This window comes from Coturnix japonica, chromosome 10 (assembly GCF_001577835.2).
Source record: "Coturnix japonica isolate 7356 chromosome 10, Coturnix japonica 2.1, whole genome shotgun sequence".
Taxonomy (NCBI): domain Eukaryota; kingdom Metazoa; phylum Chordata; class Aves; order Galliformes; family Phasianidae; genus Coturnix; species Coturnix japonica.
The window spans coordinates 5,381,769-5,405,018 of NC_029525.1; the positions used below are offsets into that span (position 1 = coordinate 5,381,769).

The 23,250-nt window shown below is 39.4% G+C and overlaps 1 protein-coding gene across 3 annotated transcripts in view; it reads left to right on the forward strand.

Moving 5' to 3' along the window:
- The window catches only part of THSD4 (thrombospondin type 1 domain containing 4), a 239,853-nt gene that overhangs the window by 21,770 nt on the left and 194,833 nt on the right, over positions 1 to 23,250 (forward strand). For all 3 annotated transcript variants that reach the window (XM_032446790.1, XM_015872714.2, XM_015872715.2), the window contains 2 exons: positions 1,802 to 1,871; positions 13,798 to 14,237. In XM_032446790.1, the coding sequence (XP_032302681.1) occupies positions 1,802 to 1,871; positions 13,798 to 14,237 (510 nt within the window). The remainder of the gene's footprint in view (positions 1 to 1,801; positions 1,872 to 13,797; positions 14,238 to 23,250) is intronic.

The window sequence follows — 23,250 nt, forward strand, 5'->3', positions numbered from 1 at the left end:
TTCTTATTCAGAAACCAGGGTTAAGGAGCCATCAGTCAGCTGGGCCTGTGAGCTGCTGAGCTCTGCCTGCTCAGTACTTCACTGTGAATATTAGTCAGTTTTGAGAATAGTTAGGAGATAGAGCATTTGGAAAAGAAACATGCACATCAGCTAAAGACAGACTTGGTGCTGTCATTTTGTAGGTTGGAGGTCTGAGTCCTTTTCTACTTCTAACTTTGATTTCAGGTGTGTTTAACAAACCAGTTTCTTCACCTGTATGTTCTCCTTCTGTCCATTACTGCCCTATTCATCCTTGCTCCAAACCACGTGTCTAGGCTCTTACTGTAGTTCCTTTACAGTGTCTTGCACTTTCAGCTGCTTCCTTTCTATTTGGCTTTATCACAAATGATAGCTATATAAAATAAAAAACTTTGCTTTTAATGGACCTCTAAGATGTTTTTCTTATTTTTCTTCTGAATCCATGTGGCAGTAAGGAATGATTTTTTTTTTTATTTTTTTATTTTTTTCATTTAAATGTTATTTTTTTCTCTGAGAGCAGCATGGACTCTGGTGATGAAGTAATGAAAGGCCATGTGCAGTCAATACTTACCTAACAGTTCCTTTTGCAGTCTGTTAGCAAGAACTCTAGGAAACAGAAAACTCAAGAAAAACATTCTCCCAAGTAGAAGAATATATGTAACTGTGATAAGGAAATGCTTGGTATAAAAAGGTGGTTTTGTTTAGTAGGTCTGTCTTTGAAAATACCTGAAACAGTGTGAAATATTTAAAGGATTACTGCGAAGCGAACAAAGGAAGGGGCTATGAGTAGGAAGAACAGCTGGATTTTGTCTGGTCCATTAGTCTGCAGATGGATTTTGTGTCCAAATCCATCAGTTTTATTTCTGCATTGAAATTCAGCAGCTTTTTCCTTCATGGAGGGTCCAAAGGATTCTCTTTGCAAACTGGGAACTCAAACTCCTGGTAGAGGTGAAGATAACTTAATTCTCCCTCTCTTTTACCTTTCTGTATTTGCAATGAAGGACTTGCCGGGAGAATGCAAACCGGTTCCCAGTTCAAACTTAGCAAACAAAAGACTGAGCTAACTGAACCCAACTTGCAGTGGACTCTGTGGAGTCGTTATGGTGGTGAGGCTTGACAGAGCAAAGTTTGTTTGGGCTTGGTTCCCATTATGACTCCTTTCAGATTGAAGATGTGGGGACTGGGGTGATGTTTTGCTGCTTATCCTGAGTCTCTGGTGAGCTGTGTCCGCTACTTTCCATCTTTTTTGCCCATTAGGTTATTCAATTTCAACAAGTGTTAGGCAGCAGGGGAGGAACCTATGTTCTGCAATATCATGGAGGCTCTTTGCATGTTTCCTGTGCTGGAGGTGGTGTTCATCTGCAAAATGAGGAGCCAGAGTTAGAAACAGACTCAGTCCACAGATGGCTGAACTGTTAATTAACACTTGAGAAAACTCATGAAGCATATCTCAGTTTTGACACCAAATGCTGAAGTGCAGAAATATGTACTTTAAATAAATAAATAATAATTTAAACTTAATGTTATGTGAAAAACTATTAATGGGTTCTTCTTGGTGAACTTTTGCTATATACGTAGACAAACATATGTGTGTACCTTTACTGCCTGCTGTGTAGTGAAGAGAATGTTATAAGAACATTTCACATGGTTTACTAAGTCTCCTTTGGTTAGTAATGGCATTCAAGTGTGTATTAAGTTTTTGCAGTGTCAAGCCCTTTATTAAGCTATAGATAATTTGGGTTATTGGTAACGATATATTCTTTTTCCCAATTTGCTTTTTCAGACTTCTCAGTTCACTAGCAGTGCTGGGATTTCAGTTTGTCATCCCACAGCCTTCAATCGAACACAGAAAGGTAAGCATTAGCAATATTCAGATTTTGTGTACTTAAAGGTAAAAACAATGTACTTAAAGCATAAAGCAACGCGATTTGGGTGAAGCTCTTGGAATATTATGGCTTTTGTGTGTAAGTTTTTATATTAATATGTATTTTTTAAAGAGTCCCATCACAGTTAATCAGGTTGAGTGCTATAAACAGACATGAATGTATAGAGTGTTATAGGTCACGTATATCATTGACAGCTCATTCGAGCTTTGGAGCGTTTCTATCTTGTAAGATGAAGAGGAGAAGAATTTACATCAGAAAGAGCAGTGCTCAGATATGGAGCAGTTAGCAGAAGCATCCAGTTGCTCTTAGGTAGCACTTTCTCTTACCAAAATATAGCTGTCTGAAACAGATATTGGACGCCAACCATACTCAGACTGAAATTACTTAGGACAAGTTGGAAGCTGCTTAACTTTTTGCTCGTCTGCTTGTGAAAAATTCATGTCCTTGTCTTAGACATGCAGCCAACACAGAGAGCACCCTTCCATCCTTCTCTGCATTTGTGGGGCCTCCACTGGAAAACTTAATTTAGATTTTTTTTCACTGCATTTCAGGAAAAAAAGTGAATGATTTGGAGAGAGAGAGAGAGGGCAGCAGTGATTGTTCTTAGGAGGCTTTAAAATGTTACCTTTGAGGGAAGTTTGAATGAATTCGGGTTGTTTAGTCTGAAGAGAAGACTGCAGGAGGAAGGCGGACGTGATCTCCAGATACTTAGGAGTGCTAAAGAGAGAACTGTTCTTTATTTCTGCAGTGAAGTAGATTAGAAGAAAGGGATTTAAATTGGCAAGGGAAATGTGATTTTGGCTATTAGCAAAAGAAATTCTTATGGCAAGGATATAAAGAAGAATAGATCACGCTTACTGGATAACTTCTAGCATTTCTATGATGGAGGTCTTTGTGAATGTGCTGGACAAATGTTTCTAAGGAGAGAAGTGTGGGTGTTGCTTATTCTGCCAGGAGTAAACCCTTTGAGAACTCTCCTGACTCTGTGTAGTCTATGATCTGTATCATATCACTTAATTAATACTCAAGCCCTATAAAAGAATCTATAAAGAAATTGAGTAATTTATTTGTTAAAATTATTGCTTTTCAAATGATTTTAAAATTATGTGCAAGATGCATATTTATTTTTAAACTATACTTAAAGAAGATAAAGTGCAAGTTTTCCTTTATGTTTTTATGTGCATATGCCAATATATTTAGTGCAAAAATTGTTTTGACAATAGCTTCATAGATACCAACTAAAACCCTGAAAGTATCTGATGTCTGTAGTCTTACGAATACAACTGCCAATTGTAATACAAGTTAAATGAGGTCTAGACAGCAGCTGCCCAGGTACAACATTCTAAACCTGAGTACAGCGTGGTCTTTTTCCCTATTTCTGATCTCTCTGCTTTTGTTGTACAGTTGAGATGGTCATTTTTGCTGCTGCTCTTTTGTAATGTTGACAGTGGAGTGCTGGTGCAATCCAGCTTCCACATGGCCGTAGGGGAAAAAATTAATGACTAAAATAGAGCAAGTCAGAGAAACAATGGCTTCATTCTGTGAAGCTCTGGAATTAGTTATGATCAAACCAGATTCTTTGTTTTCAGTTGAGTTACAAATGCCTCGGGTTTTAACTAGCACAGGCCTCTGTACTAGTTAAAGGAATCAAAGGCATGGCATTGAGGGGCATGGCAAACACCTCAGTCATCTTCTTTGTACTGAAAACAAGTGAGGCAGAAGTCTAGTGATGATCATATACAGGTTCTGAGGCTGTCTGCTATTCTCAACAGCTACTTCAGTAGCTCCGAAAGCCAGACATGTTTCTGGTGTGAATGCTCAGCTTTATAGCTCTGCAAGTCATTCCTTTTCTGTTTGTGTAGTAATTTGGATGCATGTGTGCTGGCATCATGTGTGCTGGCATCCCCAGTCATCATCTCCTGTGCAGAGATCTCTGCTCTTTGGCACAGCAGTGTGTGGAGATCTGTCTCATAGGCAGAAAGGGAGAGAAAGAGGAGAGAAGGATTTAGGGAACAGTAAGTCATTTTAACAATGTAGTGAACAGCTCAGTGTTATTTGGTGGCTTTAGTACATACACTTAGAGGATACAGTGTATGTAAACTGAGAAACCAGATCTGGCTTGTAAAAAAAAATAGTTTATACCCCAATCTGTATTTTGTATTTATTTTTCATCTTCAAGGTAAGCATGCATCCAGGATTGTTGCTTGAACGTGTAGTGTTGGAGAGTGGATTCTGTTTTGTGCACCGCTCATACAGTTATTTTTTGCTATGAAAGCTGTGGTCAAGGAAATAAAATGAGAACTGGATTTGGGTATTTGGCTGAATAGCTCATAAAATATGGCCTATTTGGAAATATTTAGTTTCTTACACTAAAACTTTTGGGAAAATGAAATAAAAATCAGGACAGTTCCCAAAGCAGCAGATTGAAATCCATTCTAACTGTCTCTGGGCACCCACAATTGAGCTGAGGTTTTGGTTTTTTATGACTTGAAAATACTTAAAAACACTGTTTTGTATTTATTTCAAAATCTTGCTGTATTTTGATCCTTTGTTTCTTATTTTCTTTGGAATCCATTAATGTTTAAAGTCATGGTAGTTTGGGAGCAGCTGACATAATGAGCAAAAATCTGTTTGCAGTTTATTAACCAATGTGAGAGCTTTTATTTAACTTCAGTCTATTAGAACCAGTTAAAGTACCTTTTAGCTTCACTTGAGTTAGTGGCCTAAGTTTAGGATTTCAACTTAAAAAACAAAGCTAATCTTATCAAACAGGATTTAAAAACAAAGAATTATAAACACATTATTACTTTTTTTTTTTAAAGGAAACTTCATACAAGTTCTGGAAGAGCTGAGCTCAGCAGGTTGCCTTCCGCAGACACACGCACAAGTCCATTTCTGGCATGAAAGCCTGGGGACTGTAAGATAGAAGAGCCAAATTACTTGCGTAGTAGGGAGGTGCAGATAGTGGAATTAAGACCTGGGGGAATGACAGCAGCAACTGGAAAAGTTCTTATTTTTCTCATTTGCAGTTGATTCTGTAACTCTTCAGGATACTCCCTTCTGACTAAATCTAATTCTCTTCCATCTCATAGAATCATAGAATGGCTTGGGTTGGAAGGGATTTTGAAGGCCATCCAGTCCCAAGCCTCTACTGTGAGCTGGTTCCACCCACCTGAACAGCTGCCCAGGGCCCTATCCAACCCTATCCAACCTGGCCTTGAATGCTGCCATGGATGGAGCATCCACAGCTTCTCTGGGCAGCCTGTGCTACTGCCTCACTGCCCTGTGATAGTGAATAATTTAGTGCTTATATTTCATCCATATTTAAACCTACCAGTTTAAAACTGTTCACCCTTGTCCTATCAAATTTGGTTCCTCTTCTTTTATAACACTTTGGAAACTTAAGCTTAGCTTTTAGGGTGAGGTGAGTAAGAAGATACTTTCAGGGGATAGTATTTGGGCGTTGTTTCTTTTTTTAGGTCTTGTAAAGTTTTGGAATGTAGTTGTGGAAACTTCCTTGTCACAAGGACAGAATTGACCAGAACAGAATTTCTAGTTTCAGAAATACTTGATTACCTGACTTCTGCATAGAAATAGTTTTTGTATTTTTTTTTTTCTTTATTTACTTCGAATGGTGCCGTCTTTCATTTATGCATGGTGTAAATATCTGAAAACGGAGAGCATCTCTACATATTTCCTGCAGCTGAGCTTTTGGTACTGGTCTATTTGTTAATCTTATCTCTAAATAACAGAAGTTTAGACAATAATACAGATATTTAAAACATGATATGTTCAACAGATAGAAATAAACATTGCTGTGCAGAAGATTTTTTATGGTTTCTTAAATACAAGGGTTATCATTTGGTCGATGGTTTCCAGTGGGTTGGGTTTTTTTCCTTATATAACTTCTTTTTCATCCATAGAATATAAATTTTAAACAGCAACTTCATGAGGCCAGAGAATTCATTGGTTTAGCAAAACAGGAGGGAATGTTCACCGTTTCTATTTAAGGTTGAACTACCTGTCTCTAACTCCTTAAACTGAAATCTTGTTTAATATTTGGACAGTCCATTTTCCTCATCCATTGGTACTGGACATATGAACAGCCCTCCTGTGCAGACAAGCTCTCTATTCTCCCCCATGCTGAATTTATTCAATAAATACTATTTAACCTTTACTGTAAATGACATGCTGTGATGAACAAAAGGTTAAACCATGAAACATAACAGTCCTCTGCTCAGACAAACACTGAAGACTGTATTCTCAGTTTTGCAGAAAATCATCCCTGGGTTGATTGTTAATTAATCTTATATTGCTGTATTAAGACAGAAAGTTGTAGTAAAATTAGTAATGTACACAGTAGTAAAGCTTGTCCAAATATGGTTTCTAATATAAATGTTGCTTAGTTTTAACATCTTGCTCTGTTAAAACATAACAGTATTAGCACTGAATCAATGGAGTTCCTTTGAATTTTTATGCATATCTTTTTGTCACCCACTTGTATAGTACTACTGACTTTAGTGGAGGTACAACACATTATCAAACAATCTATGGAAAAAGTGTCAGGGTTTATCTTTATAAGCCTTTTATTGGGGCACTGCAATATTGTTGAAGTACTTTGAACCTGTTCTGTCTTAATGTGGTTTCTTTATCTCTTTGCTGGACATGAGAAATAAACTGAGTGTTATCTCTTGCTGTTAAACACACAGTAGTTCATATAAAAGTCAGCTTATAGTAAGTGAATGTGACTCCTTACAAAAAGTATCTTAAGATGAAAATGGTTTCAGAAGAATTTCACTGAGGCTATAATTTTAGAGTGATGTTTAAGAACAAGCACAGTGTTCTATGTTACAGAAATGTATTCTTATTCTCAGTAAACATAGAAGTGTTACCTGCCCTAGAAGGAGACATCTCTCAGTCAGTTTTGTTTTTTCTTAAATCCACCACATAATGTTGCTATGTTAGTTGAATTGGCAGAATACAAGACATAGGAATTTATCAGAACTTCTCTTAAATCACTCATCTATCTGCTTTCCCTTTGCTTCAGGACAAGATGATGAAAAATAATGCATCTCTTCTGCTTGCCTTCTCCTGTGTCCCTTTTTAGGGTTCTAACATTCCTTAACACCTACATTTGTATGGTTGCATAGACCTTTTCTGGGCAGTCATGTACCTTCCTGAAGTTTTTCCTATGAATGTTTTTAACTGTGACAAATCAAATAAGACACTTAAAGGAACTCTGACAGGTTCTTGGATTGATTGGCCAATGTACTTTGAGGGGCAAAAGTGAGGAGGCTACTTTTGGTCTCACTTCCTGTGTCTGAAGAATCCAAGAAATAGGTTGTTTGTTTCTTTTCATCCTATCTTTCATCTTTGTTTTCCACAGCAGTCTTGCTTGCAAGTTCTGTTACACTGCACTATTGTAAAGGCTTAAGGCATTAGGGGTGGTTTCTTCTGGGAAAATGGAGATCAAGTATAGACACAGAGGAAGAGTATGTCATGAGAATGATAACATTGTATGCTATTTCAAATGATAGGAAGTTGTTTATTAATTCTGATAATTATATCAATTTTATGATTCATATAGGAAATTCTGCATTTGTAATCCTACACCTGCTTTTATGCTGTGATAGTGACAGTGAATGGCAGTGTTTATTCGTGTCTGTGGTTACTTTTTGCCTCCTACACCATATGAAAGTCACCATTCTACTAACTGAAAAGGATACAGCTGCCTAATATTTCTGAACACACTATAATAAAGCAGAATGTGAAGCATGAAGTTAATCTGCTATACCTGTGAAACACTAGGGGAAACTGGAGTTAGACAGAGTGGTTAATATTAAAGCTTGGATTTTGGCCAAGACATCAGAGCTAATGCCTCTTGGTTCTAAGGAGTGCCATGGGATCTCCACCACAGCTGCTCACCTCCTTGCTTTTACCTGTCCTGAGGAGTGGGAGCACGCTAACAGAATGCTGTGTGTAATTAATCCTTGAAACTCGGGTAGGGTGAAGCTCCATCATGGGCTACTCAGAATAAAAGCTACAGCCTGTCAGGACTCGCAAACTGCAAGCCAACCTGTGTTAAGATACTGCTCAAGCATTGCTGTGGTTCTGTCCAGCTGGGCTGCATTCACTGCATTGGGTTTTGCTGTGGCAGCTATGCGTGCTGGCATTTACAGCTGCTGTGTGCGTGCTGCTTAACAAGTGTTTGCTGGTGCCTCTCATTTCTTTGTGATTTTATTTGTTCATAAGATAACTGCTGAGCACTGTTACTGTTTGTTTGTTTGTTTGTTTTTGGTTTGCACCAGTTCCATTATTCTGAAATGTGGTTCATATTTCTCTTGCATTTATTTACAGGTCAACATATCCATATGCCTTCAGCACATATACATAATGCTTAATATTAGCCGTATAGATAAATATGCTCTCAAACTCATTAAACCCTGAGTAAAATAAAACCTTTCTAGTTAATGATATTCATGTTCTAACTAGTGTGCTTTAGGAAACAGGAGGTGATTTAGACTGTACAAATGCTTCCTTCAAATTTAGCCTTGTAATGCAACAGAATGTCTTGAACAACAGCTGAAAGAAGTTTTCTTCTATCTCCTGAGTCATTACTAATTCCCTACCCTTCTCCTTGTGAGTTAAAGTGCTTAGGTAATGGCATTCTTGTTCCTGGAGAGGGAGGCAGAACAAGGATGCATTATCTTGTGCAAGTATACTCTTAGGAAAGAAAATCAAGGCCAGTGATTTCATTATTTTTAACCTGCTTCAAAACTGAACTCTGAAAAATCATTTTTTTTCGGTAAAAGCACAGGTTCCTTAAAGCTGGAGCATCAGGGTCTTAAAGCTTGTTCTGTTTCTTTGGGAAAAATGAAAGGGACTTTGCTTCAGTTGGATTCCAGAGCAGGTGAATGTGCAAGGTGGTAGGTCAGTGTCTCATCTTTGTACATGTTTTTTAAGGGTGATATTTAGTGCTGGTGTTGTCACTGGTTTGGGGTCAGAGGAATGATGAAGATGGGAAGCTTTCTAGATTCTCAGATTAATTCTTCTGCTCAGGAATATTGCTTTCTATTTAATGGCAGCTTGTCCACTTCTGCAGCGGTGGGCGGATGACTCAGTGAGAGTCCTTGGGAGGTATGATGTCAATTGCTGGATACATAACTCCATGTTCACACCTCTTTTGGATCCCAAAGAATTGTAATATGTAGAAATACAGTGGTGTGGTGATAGCTTTGTCACAGCTGAAGACAATTGACCTGCAAAAGGTCTGAGGTTGTAGTGCAAGCTGAGTGACTTAGATCGCATATGATAATCAGTGATGAGGGAATAGTTTATTAAAATAAAGAAGCCAAATCTCTGATATAGTGAGGTCCTGATGCTTATCGTCTTTGTTACTGTAAACCAGAAGCAATCCCAGTGGAGATAAGGGGTCATTATTCACTGCTGCTGGAGGGGCGGAGTGATCCGTCTGTCAGCCTGCAGGTACTTACTGGTCTCACAGCAAGAAAGAGCCCTCTGCCCCAGAACAGTAAGCTCATGGAATGCAGTGGAGGTGGTCTTGGTGTGAAAAAAATTATCCAAACTTGGAGGAAGCTTCAAACTCTGGCACAAAAACTGTTCTGAATTTGTTCAGAGCTGTTTACTTTCTAGATTATTTAAATAATGTTAAAGTCTCTTCAGATGTGGTCAAAGTTGGTTGAGAGGGCAGCTAAGCTTTGCAGGCATTGTAAGTCCTCAGTGATTTGTGAATACAAAGGTCTTCTATTTCCCGGCTTTTTAGCCCTTTAATCTTCACAGGCACAGATGTTCAGACAGAGTTTTTATACGAAGAGCGGAAACCCAAATCATTTAAGCTGGTCGTATTTACACTTACTATGTACTGCAAAATTCAAACAGTTAACTGCATGTTTGATTAAAGGCTTCCAAAATGCAGTGAAGGATTAAAATAGCAGAGCACACTAACTATTGGATGTATACTCATTGTGTCACGTTTTGTTTGGCCTCTGTTCCATTTTACTGCCAGACTTGCGAGATCGAAGAAGTTGTTAACTACAAGTTGTGTGGTTTTTTGGTAGATAATTCTTTATCAAACCACCAGCGTTGCACGTGTTTCTTGTAAAAAGCATTTAAAATATTGCTGTTCCAAATGAATGACTGTAAAGTGGACCTGTAAAGACTGTAAAGACTTTCTGCTGGGAAATTGTTGTGGCTGTATAGGTATGGTCTTTATTGGAAATCAGCTGAACTAATTTTGAAGAAATATTCCTTTAAGATGCTTAGACTGGAGAAAGAATTAAACCAGTTCCATAGATGTGTTTACAATGCTGGCAGGGAAATGCTATAATGTTACACTTGAATAGGCTCTAAAACTAAACTATAATTTCCTCAGTCCCTTCAAAATTTGGCATGCTTTGCTCTGATCTGTCGTTCAGTTCTAGTCTCTGTAAGTTAGCCTGCTTTTGTTTTTACACTCCTGAGATTTTTAAAAGGACAGACACTAGATTTTCTGTTGTGAAAGACTGTCAGTGATACAATAAGCTGTGAATGTTTGTAAAGGATAACGTGTTCATCTCATCCTGAATATGATGTGCTATTGAACAATAACGTACTGTTCTACTAGCATTTTGAATCCTTGGGCAATCTGGACCTGGTTGCATTAAAAGCTGCGTGGGCATCTTATGTTATGTCTGTGGCAGGTTATGCCATGGCAGTCTTCAGTCCGAAGAACTATGAAATAAAAGACAAATACAAAAAACAAACAAACAAAAAAAAACCCAAACAACAAAAACCAAAACCCAAAAAGCCACCAAGGTCAGGTTTTCCAAGTACTTTGATACTTGTCTATAATAACGATGGCAATGGTTTAGTGTCACAGCATGGGCTCACAGGTACGTGAAGAGAGTCTGTGCAAGGAACAACTTCAAAATACTTCAAGCCAGTGGAGTATGTACAGAATTGGGGCTCTTTGCTCTGGGAAGCATGGGACAAATATGATAGCTAATTTACGTGTATTTCTAATTAATTCTGCTTTGCATCCAGCAGATGGGCGTGAGTTTACTGAGTGAATACCATTGGTGGTATTCTGAGCAGATGACAAAATGTCCCTCTGGATACAATTTCTTTGACTTTGGGTCAAAATAGTTCCATAACTCTTTGCAAAGCAGACATTTGTACCTGTTTATATCCATTTCATGTGTATAACTAGGAGCACGATGTACTTAATTTGTTTACAGATCCACTGGAATCATTGTTTAACCTGGAAAAATAAGTGCTGGATAACATCTTAGAAGTAAAATACGTTGAATATAATGTTTTATCTAAAGTAAATAAAACCAGAAATGTCTGATTTAGTGTAGATAACTCCAGATCTCTAAAGACTGCCTTTGACTTTTATCCCTTTATAGTTCTGAATCTGGAATGCTGCACGATGTTCGATATCCACAAAAGGCATTGTACTGCTGGCTGTGGCTGTAGTAACTTGTTTAGTTAGGTTAAAAGGTGTGTGCTGCCACCAAGTATTATGACCTGATGGCCGTGGAAGTCCATTATTAATTCATATTTGGAGTACTACCTGCAGCACTGCATACTGTGGAAAGAGTACTGAGAGTGAGTATGGACCCACTTGTGGCTGGTGTCCTTTACAAAGGGAGACTGAGAAGGTTAGAACTGCTGGCTTTCAGAGAGAGATCACTAAGCTGGACTGTGTTAGCGGTTTCAAATTATACACTGTGGTCTAGTGAAATACAGAATGATCATTTGTCATTTACTATAAGAAAATACTTGGAGGTACACGGTGAAATTATCAGCCTATGCTGCTGAGATCCCAAGCTGCAGTTCTTATTTCTGGCTTTTCTGATAGAGGCAGTATTAGAAATTTGCATTAGATTTCAGTAGCTTGTGTACTGCTGTTCTCAAAGTTTTGAGAGACTAAAAGTTAATGAGACAACATAACTTTTTTTTCTCCCTATTGCAGTTTGTGTGTTTCTGTTAAGAATTTACTTTCATGATTTAACTCTGCAAAGAAATTTCACTTTTACTCTCACTTGTCACAGCGAGGGCTTAAACTCTTTAGAAACTGTGCAGTTCAGTGGGTTGTTTTTAAAGGGAGAGCAGATTTAAGAGTCAGCAATCTGCCTGTGGTGCTTCTGAGGTATTTCGGAATACTTCAGTTGTCTCCCTTGGCTACCTGTAATTTCTTGGCTGTACCCTAGGGCAGTGTGAGAATTCATTACTGGCTGCAATGTAACCTGCTAATCAGAGGACCAAAGCACAGGAAGTGACCTGGGAGGCCGGGCTGGAGCAGCTCCTGCTGGAGGTTTGGGCTGGTCTCCTGTGCAGGGTACCAGGGTCTCCTCTGGTGCTCAGGTCCCATGCTTTGTTTGCTTTTCTGCTAAGTAGTTCTTCCTGCTATCCAATTTGGAGCACCTCTGCTGAAACTTAAACCCACTGTTCCTTGTCATAAAGATTGTAGAACAATTTGCTGCAAATGAATAATAAACTGTTTGTTTATGTGATTTAAACTGTTTGGAAGACTAATTGTAAGAAGAGAAATGTAACCTAACTGAAACCAATGGGTTTTACCCTGTATCTGTGTTAGAGCTATGTTATAATTTATATAATGTACACATAAACTGTGAATGCTCAGTGACAAAATTGCAAACTGAAGAAACTAAGCTTGTTTAGTTGGTTATATTGTGAGCCAGCGATGTTCTGCTATTGGATATGAATGCAAATATCACAGCCAGAAACCAGGTCCTTGTTGCATGTTATTCATAATCTTGACATTATGCGGTTATTAGGTTGTACAGGCTATTGGATTTAAAAAACTCATGCCAAATGGGGTACCCACAGAAAAATACAAATTAAATACAGAGACATCTGCTTCTGTTTTCATATAATATTGGTGAAATAGAGAACATATCACACTAATGCAGATGCTTTTTATTATTCACAAGTTATAATTAAATGCAGTTTTTTCTGTGGTTGGTGATGAAAGAGTGAGAGCAACCTCAGAGTGGGGAAATGTTTCAGATTATGTAGACCGCAACTGACTCCTACACAGCAGCACCACAAACCCTCACTGCCTTGGCTTTGCTTATGATAATGGAGCATTCAGCAAACCACATTCCACCCAAGCCTGCCATGTTTATAGTTTGCTTATCAGTAGTTTGTGCGGGCTGGCACTTCAGGTAGGGCCTGCATGTGTTATCTGTGCCTGGAGGACAAGTATGTAGATGTTAATCTTCCAGTACTGTGCAGCAATATTTGAGCCAAAAATTATTAATGGAAGTAATGTGTTTAGGAGGTCGTTCTTCGAAGCAGGGAGAAGTGACCTACAGAGAGAAATTTTCCTTGAAGTATTCTTGAAAGAGCATTAATATTAGAAGTGGAATGGGAGTCATTTAAGAGTTCACTATTGCAGCATTTTTGGCTGATTGGCAATCAGTCTGTTCTCGTACGTTTCAGTTTTCCTAGAAAGTTTCACTTCCTGAAATGCTGTGGCAGTCTGAGATTTCCAGCAGCAATTTCCATTGTTCAGACATCAGAGTGAGAGAGAGCAGTCAGTATTTGTTACCTGACTTGTCATCAGAAGTTAATAATGCAGTGGTTTTCAGTTACCAGGCTTTGCATTATGCAGCGTTTTCCTGTGCTAAGGACTAAAAATAATCTATTCCAATCCAACTAGTCCAAAGCCAGACCTTTTATCTGAGTGGGCGATGGCTGTAGGAGACCTGAACTTGCAGAATAGGCAGCTAATGCATAACTCAAGTCACATAGTATGTAGTTCAGTTCCACTCACTTCAGAGTGAATGGCTTTAAAAAGGATGTTATCAGCACCCTCATATTGTAGTGTGAACTCTTGTTCACAGTCAATCTGTTGTATCTACAGGTTCCTCAGAGGATAGAAGAGCAAAGAGATGCATCTGAAGATAGCGGCGCGGGAATCCCAGGCATGTGGGGCAGCTGGGGCCCCTGGTCTGCCTGCTCCAGGAGCTGCAGTGGTGGTGTGATGGAGCAAACGAGGCCGTGCCTCCCAGCGTACTACCGTGAAAGGGGCTACCAGAGGCCGGGGCGGCAATACGCGGCCTCGGAGAGAACTCTTGCTCACCAGAATCCCCGCCATCAGGACTCACTGACTGCTTACCCAGGCCATGTCATTTCCGCCATCCGTACGTCTGTGCCTCTTCACAGGAATGAAGAGCAGCTCCGGGCCGGCCTGCGGGCTTCTGCACCTTCTGAAGGCCATAACAACAGCCACATGAGCCGAGGAGCTCCCAGAGGCAGCCGGCACTCTCAGTCCCAGAGGCATCACCCCAAGCCAGAAAAGAGGTACAGTGTCTATGCACACAGTTTATCCTTGCAATGAATGTTATATCTGAAGAATGGCATATCAGACATGAACCATTATTTTTTAATATCTGTGGAAAGGTGATAGAAGTCAGCCTTAATCTTTAATAATGTGGAAGGCATTTCTTTCTGAAGCAGTATGATGTGATGATACCCAAGGAAGGACAGTCTTTTTTTTTCAGTTTGTATTTATGCACCTTCTATTTTCTCTTTTCCCTTCTTTTGTTTTCTACCTCTTAGTAAAATTTCCTGTCTGAAACAAACAAAGAAAAGGTGTTTTTTTCATATATAAACTGTTCTAAACATTGTGTGGATCAGTTTAGTACTGTTTGCTGTTCTACCCTTAGGGCTGGGTGGAACTGTGCTGTTTCAATTATTTTCAACAACTTCTCCCTTCTGGAAAAGCACTTAGTAAAAACCAGTCTGCCATTTGCTGTAACTGTTGGCTTTTATCTTTCTATCAGTCTATCAATGAAAAGAGATAAGATACATTTCTAGTTTGGAAACTAAGGAGAGCAGGCATGGAAGATCCTGTGGGAGGGGATGTTCCCAGAATTTGTATATTCTGTCAGTCTTCCCTCAGATTATGTGCTTCAGCAGGTGGGAGTTCTCTGGTTCTTCTCCTCTCACCCTTCTTTTGGAAAACACATATTTTTTTATTAGATTTTTTCTTTTTTTAAGTCTCTTTCTTTTTATATTCTTCTTTAAGATTGTTAGGTGAAGCAGTCAACCATAATTCCTTTCCCCTTTTAAAACGTATCTGACTGGCCCAGACCAAGAAACGAAACATAACCCCGAGGCAATGTTCCAGCCTGCCTCAAATAGGACAGCATCACTCTCTTACTTCTGATGATACAGACATCCTCAGCCCCTGCAAGAATATTTGAAATTAGAAATTAAGCTCTTTTCCTTCTGTTTGTCTCAATAAAGAAAAAATGCAGAGTGGGACCAGATGTTCAGATGTTGTTCATCCTACGTGTTAGCCATTTCCTTTATTCACTGCTGTTTCTTTCTTGCTTTCAAACCCATGCGGATGGATGGCTTAGAAGTTCTGAGTATAGCTGTAATATTGCTGATTATAATAATTGATCTTCTTATAAAAGCACAAAGGGTGCCAGAGGTAGACTTCTCTGAGCGGTATTAACAGGACTGAATTGAAACAAAAGTCGTATTTTCTTTTTTCTGTTTTTCTGTTTAATCTTTTAGCATAATGCACTTCTGTTCTCAGCTGTGCAGTGTAGCAGATACAGGTTGTAGTACATAGCTGAGTTATTACTAATGTTGGAAGCTTGGCCTTGCACCATCGGCTCAAAGTCATTCAAAGCCTGTTTGCTCCAGCCCTTGGCACTTCCAGTCTCCAAGGAAATCCCAGCTGGCCTGGCCTCTGCAGCAGACATGCTGCCAGGCTGCTGGCACTGCTGGGGCTCCTGTGTTGGGCTCTCCCTTGCTGCTCTGGTGGCCTCTGCAGGCCGGGAGAGACTGGAACAGTTTGAAATAACCGCAGCAGTTATGGCTGGAAAATGAGGGTGAGGAGGAGACAGCAATTTTTCCTGCTTGCAGAAGTGAAGCCGTGTTATTTCTTAGTGTATGCCCTTGCAATATGAAATACTGAAATGATAGTAATATCTGCTTTTAATCCACTTTCCTGTATGATGGAGGTCTTTGGCTATGAAAATTCTTGTACTTTCCTAAGCACAGTGCAAGCTTCTGTACCACAGTAGATTTCCACCCCCACTGCCCTTTCACTGCCCCTTGGCAAAAGACTGTGGGTTTAAGGTCAGTGTTTTAATCTTATTTGCGTAATAGGTTATTTCCATCTTGTGTTAGGAGGGTCCCTGGTGGCTTTAATTCTGCTGTATTGCATAACCTTCAGATTCTTTGGTGGTGACTGTAAAAACAGAATGAGAACAAAGATTTTGCTTGAAAATGAAATTATTGAAATGACAAACCTCATTGTTTTCCACAATTTACAAAGTGCCGAGGATAATCCTTCCTTACAAAGGTGATTACTGGTCCTATTGGTAAAATGGAAAATGAATTTCAAAACATTAAGTTACTCTAGATATGACTTTTATGCTGTAGAACAGTGTTCAATGTTTGCTGAATGGGTAATAATGGAAAATGATGTCAGGCTATTAAAAATAACATCTGTGTCTTCACAGTGTGTTACAGTGAGGGGAAACTTTTTGGGATGTTCCTATTTACTGATTTGGACTTTTATATAAGATTGTCATTTTTGGAGATTTTAATAAAATAATAAAAGAGGGATGAGCATTTGTGAGTGAGATAAGCTCACATTTGATGGTGTGGTGAGATGAAATAGGATTGCTTCCAAGACAAACACATTTTAACAGCAGTAGCAGTCCTTCAGAGCTGCCAAATGTACATGTGCCATTTAGCAGCAAGTGGAAAAGTTCTCTGCCTGTTTCCAGGTGAAGAACAGTTCCATTTATTTAGTAAAATTCAGAATGTAATTTATAGGTGGTGTGCTGTAAAGTACCTTGCCTATGATGAAGCAGCTTTTGATAGCTAGTTCATTTGTGTTTGTCAGGATCGCAACCAGGGCTCCCTAAGAAGCTCATATATGAGGTACCTGCAATTAGAAGCCTGATTTCTGAAGTTTATGTGCTCTCCTCTTCATCATTGTGCTGTAAATTGAGTTCTTGCATAACTGAAATGTGTTAGGGAATTCTAGTCGCAGGCATGAGGGTGGTAATGCAAAAAGAAACCTCATGGTTCTCTGGCACTGGCAGTAAAAGAGGGAGCTCTTCTCAGCCTGGAAATGTTGGGCTCCCATTAGCAAAGTCTTGTTTTTACTTCATCAAGATAAAACACTTGGAGCATACCGTACCATAAGAACAAATGAGAACAAGAAGATCATGTGAAAATATGATAGCGTTTTGACATCTTTAAAAAGAAGCACATAAGGGAAAGAAATAAAGGCATGTCAAAGGATAGCAAATGTTTTAAGAGAGAAAATCTGTCTTGAAAGGAAATATCATCCACAGTCCTCTGTCCCACACCCTCACAGGGCAGATTGAACTGCCAGCTTCTAAGAACCATTAAAAATACTTGGATTGGACCAATAAGAGGTAACTGGACTTGCTTCCCCCTGTTTTGATTTTCAGTTTCTCCATTGGTGTTTACAGTTGCCACGTTTCCTTTCCCTGCAAGTGGGCTGTCATGGAGAGGCAGAACTTTGTGTCCACATCTGTAAGCACTCAGGGTGCTTTGTGCTGGGTTTAACACCGGCACGCGTGGCTTGTGCAAGCAGAAAGGAAAAACTGCATTTATCACCAGAATAATGAAATAGGTAAAGCAGGCTTATATAAATAGTGTATGTTTAAAGAAATATGTTAATAAGGAAAGGATTTCCCTAAAGCTCTTTTTATACTTAGAAGAGGAATGAGAGGAAAAATTGGCAGTGAGGAAATACTCCCAGAATCAACTTCTCACATGGCCATAGCTCTGTACTCTTTTTTCTGCTGCCAGCAGCTGATGTGAATGTCTCCTGTGCTACGCTGTGCCCTGTATAGGGTCAGTGTGCGTTTCTGGGTCTGTGAGCAATGGGAAGGAAGTGTGTATCATTTAATGCCAAAACAGAGCTTCCTTTAGGAAGATATTTCTTTAGCTTCTTTAACAGGTGCTTGTGACCAGGCAAATGTGGCTTATTCATTTGTCAGGTGGAAAATTAACCTCTAAAGGGACAATTCAGTTGCTGTTTTCTCAACTAATCCAAGCATCATTAGCTGCATTTTCTGATGTAGCTTTTGTGACCTGTTCTAGTTGTCTCCAATTTGTAGAGGGGGACAAATGCAGGCAGGCAGGAAGAAGGCAGGCAGTGTTTTCTCAAGTTCTCAGGCTTCCTACTTATTGATGTGGGCATTTGTTTCGGGTTTGTTTTTTGTTGTTGTTAATTTGGTTTTTTTTCATATTTGGAGTAGGAACCTTGGCTGAAGTACTTTGCCATCTGCCACCTCTCCTTTTGTTATTATCCTAACAGAAATAAAACATGGTGCACTTTAGCCCAAACTCAATACTGTTATAAAAGATTGTTGGGGAAGAGAGAGGGGCATTTGATTCTTTTTCTGAGGAGAAATTTTAAGAAAAATCTAATATCAGCAGTGATAATCAAAGAATTCATTTGTAGCACTTGAGGGGATTTAAAACCATATGAGAGAGATGTTTATTTTTCATCTAAATAAAATTCCAAACCATCTAATGATGATAAAGACCTCCCTGTGAGGAACTTCCTGGCAGAATGAATAGCTAACTGAAGTCATTTCGGCCTCAGACAGCCTTTATGCTGTCCCATCTCTCATCTGTGTTAATGCCCTGGTAAGCTTTGGATCATGCTTATTAATTAGTATTGATTTTTATTATGGTGCTGTGAGCGCACTTTGGATGGCATTACCAAAGGTAAAAACCTAACGTGATACTGTAACTGCAAGACACCCTGGAAAAATTCTTCTAATTACTGTGTGCTTCATCCTTTCCTGAAGTGGGATGAATGGAGGGAGAGGTGGAGAAACGGGGTCAATTGGGTACACTCAAAAACATGACAGTACGTTTCTCTAGTGAATGTCTGAAGTGCATCATTCCCTAGTGAATGATGGAAATGCAACAGATCTCCCGCTGTTGTTGTAATATATCTCAACTGGGTTGTGTGGTCACTTGTGTCGGATTTTTGCTGTGTTACCCGCTGACTACATGTCTACATTATTCAATCAGACCTTAGAGCTGAGGGGCAGAACTAGTTCTGCTGCAGCACTGAAACACAGCTGAGTTTATACTGTACTGGTTGGGAGATAAGCAGAAGTCAGCGTAGGGTGACTGCACTGAGTTCATTGCTTCTGTGCTGAACTGGGGTGTTAAAGATCTCTGTGGATGGAAGAATTGATTTATGGTAGACAGTGCGTATCTGCCGTGTGTTAATCCAAGAGACAATTCACCTAATGACTTTTAAAATTATCTGTATTCTACCAGGAAAAACCAACTTGGTTTTGGGAATTCTGGGGTGGGGGTGGCTGGGGGAGTAGCAATAAGTGGAAATCACTTTGTGTTTACCAAAGTTACAACAAATGTAAAACAAATTATTTAGTGACATTACTTTAGTTACCTTGATAATGAAAATCAGAGTGAAAGGAATGCCTACGCCATTTTAAGTGTGACAAAATGTGTTGATAAAGTGTGAATAATTTGGTGTAATGTCACAAAAAAAGTTGGTGACGGTGGCTCTGCTTTCCAATGTCTGATTCCCAACAGGGGCGGTTTAACTCCTTTGTGACCAAACATTTGGCAAAGCTGACCGCTCCCCACTTTAGGACTATTTTCCAGGTCAGTGAGCAGATAGGCATGCACTTTCGTAACATATAGCAAAGTCAAGGGGCTCGCTTCTTTCATTCATGTTTAAGTGATTTTCTCCAGATTGATTTAAAGCTGGTGAAAAGTGAGTGTCTGGAATGCAGGACTGAGCAGGGCTGTGGTGCAGTACTGAGAGGCGACACAGAGTGTGGTTTGATATGAGACAACCTGGCTGTTGAGAGCTCTCCCTTCTGAGCAGATGGAAATGCATTTCCCAGGAGCGGTTTGTCATTCCTTTTCATTACAAATGATAGTTGTGAGAGAGTCTGCTAAAATGATATGAGGTATAAACTTGGTGGCTGCTGTGACCAGGATAAGGCAGTGATGTAAGGCAGCCAGAAATATGTGGTGGGCAGCCTTTTTAAAGGAAACCTTCCTGTGTTCCTGAGGATATTTAAATCAGTGAGCCTGTAGCTGGTGTGCAGTTTTTCCTCAACTCCAGTGAAATAAATGGCTCAAGGATGTTGCTTTAGGGATGTTTCAAGAACTTGATATTATTCCATGAATTATTTTGGAGTGAAAGGTTGATATCTGAAAATGTAGGAATTGCAGCTTTTTTGGGGTTCATTTTAAGACACCATTTCAACCAGAGGTCAAGTCTTTTATGATGTTATTAGGAAGAGCTTTTGCTAATGTTCAAACTTGTAGTTTTTCATTTACAAGAGAAGTATTTTGATAGGCAAGTGGAAGGAAGTGTTGCAAAGTTAATGTAAAATCCATTCTTTATTCTGTCTGATATCAGAAGAGAAAGAAAACAAGTTATGCTTTAGATAGAAGTGAGCCAAGGAACCTTTGCTTAGAGAACTATGGGATAAATGTAAGGAGGAAGGAAGTGATGAAAAAGGGGAAAAATGAAAAGGTATTTGTTTGGGAGAGAGGCTTTGTGAAGAGCACTTCAGAGAGCAGGTGCAAGGCCAGGAAATCTGTAATCTTACTTGTGCATTTTAAAGATGCTGTGTGTCCTTGGATCAAAGAGGGTTTCCATTCAGTACAGATAACCTACCTGCTCACCAGCTCCATAAGTACTTCTTTCTTAGTGAACCTCAAGAACACTTGAGGTTCAAAGCATTGTTTGTAGTTCATAAACTCAGAAGAGATGATGATGTGATTATTTGCCTGTTGAGGGGCATGTATGTCCAGGGCTTCAGTTGGAAAAAGCTGCTACAAGAAATTTCCTTTTTGGTGCTGTGAGGTGAAGTCTGCTGACTTGTCCCTAACGCGAGAGGGAATGTTAACAGACAAAAAGTATAACAGCTAACAATAACTGTTGTAAGATAGGTTTGCTACAATCCCTACACTAACAGTAACAGCTCAAAGACTGATTTCTTGTACTTGTCTGGGCAAATGTATTTTTTAATTCAAGTATATATTTAGGTTGGCTGAAGTTTAAAGGTGCTCATCGTTTTGGTTATCAAAGTGCTAAACAGATTTGTCTGAACTATCAGGGAGGTGTGTATGTGGGAATTCTGCCTAAGAAGATTGCCAGATCTGCATTAAACAGCTGTTACGCCTCTACTTGAGATGAACATAATAGATCAGAGATATCTACTGGCTACATCTGACATGAAACACTTAGTGCTGCTGCTTGCTTTTCAGCATGTATTTTCTATTAAGCAGTAATTTCCCCTTAGATGACAACTCTGTTCCTAGTGGCATAATGTTCCTCTTTGTTTTTCTGCAGTGGAAGCTTTGTCAGAGTTGTTTAATGCTTAGATCTTTCCTGTAGCTCTTTCTGAGTGTTTGTCTGAGAGATGTTGACATATTGTGATTTTTGTCAACAGATGAGATTGATAAATGTATTGTTGCTCCGGTGGCAACATCCGCTGCTACACTGAGAAAGATGAGCCTGTTGGTTTTTAGCATCCTTGGACACGTATAGGTCTAGGGGAGTGCTGTTACTTGCTTGACCCACTTGTGACCTGTGTTGTGATGCAAACAAACAACAACAAAAAACATGAAGAGGGGCTTCCAAACCGCGTTGTGGTGAGGAGTGTGTAATGTGGGTTATGAGAAGAAGGTAAGAAAAATGCATCTATCAACTGAAAACAGCCAGTAAGCTGTCAGGGCTTGACTTAGTTCCATCTCCTACAGGTAGATCAGAGCAGAGTTGAATTAGCATAAACCAAACAGTGTCAAGAAGGTTAGTTTAATTCCAGTTATTAAGCAAATGATAGCCACTGTCTGATTTTCCTCCTCTTTCCTACCCCTGAATGCCCTCTCCCCATTGTTCTCTCCTCATGTGTGGATCTACTCGACTTTCCTTCTTTGTTCCTGCATGACATCATAAATTCTACCTGACGCTCCCCAAGGAATATAAAAACTAATTACCACCAAGCTATTTTTACAGTCTTCTTAATTACATTGCAACAATCTTCATTCCCAATTTTTAAAGATGTTGCCAAGCGTGAATGAAAGGTGCTTGAAGGCAAAACACAGAGCTCTGAATAGTTTCCATCCAGGCAATAATGGTTTAAATGAATGCATACACACTGATAAAGATGTTAATAATTAGAGGTTGAGTGTTCCACTTTGTTTCCAGCAGTTTGTATGTTGAAAGAAACTTAAAGTTCCCATCTAGAAGAAGTTAACCTTCCATTTCATGGAAAGTGTATTCCAGTGAAAAAGCCAGTTCATAACTCCCTGCACAACCTGAGCAGGGTAAACTTGTGGGGTCTTCAGCAAGGTTTCCAAGTTATAGCGTAAAGAAAAAAAGAAAAGCTAAGTTGAAATAGGAATTAACAGTGAGCACACTGTTATTGCTTCCAATACTAAGAGGCTGTTGTTGAGCACAAGTTGCGGCATTGAACATTGAATGAGAAATCCCTCCAAATCAATTTTTTTTCAAATTTTTGCGATTAATTTCAGAGGTTTCAGCAGCTTTTGGTCACGTTGTGCCCTCAGCCATAGATTTAGCCTTTCAACTAATATGCTATATTTAAGCTTGCTGTTTGCTTATTTATTTTCTTCCAGGCTGAAGAGTCCTGGTTTGCTTGTCATTTCTTGCATATCCTTCAGTTATTTTCAGTTCTCATTCATGACCCTGAACTGGAGGTTAACAGTCAAACATCAGTCTCATTTTTGCCCTTTTGCTTGACCTCTCCTGGTTTGTGAGCAGCAGTTCCTCCAGGCAGGTCAGCCGACGTGCCTCGCTGCTCCTCTGTGGAAGTGTTTGTAGCTGTAAAGAATTTGGCATTTAGATGGCTGAAACAGAGGTGTATTCCTACCATTCCTCTCGTCTGAAAATGGTGTAGTGCTCTGTTATTCTCAGCTTTCTCTTTCTGATGCCAAATGAAGCAACCTGACTGTTGCCCATATATTTTAAAACTAATTACAACAGGCTTGCCAGCCTGTGCCCTCCCTGGGAAGGCACTGGCACAAGAAACTGCTCTTGGTCAGTCTCATTAGAGATGAGGGCATGTGTAAGTAAGGACTTGTATCTATTTCCCAATGTGAGCCAGTTTGCTCCAAAACCGAAGATGTTTCCTGAGAGCTATAATGCCGTAGTTTTTCCAGAGTGCCAAAACATGCCAGAATGTGAAGAAAGGAGGACTTTTGTTTTAAATTTGTTTTACTCTTACCTGGAAATGAGATACTACGCTCAAATTGAGAAATGGCAGCAAGAAAGGGGGAA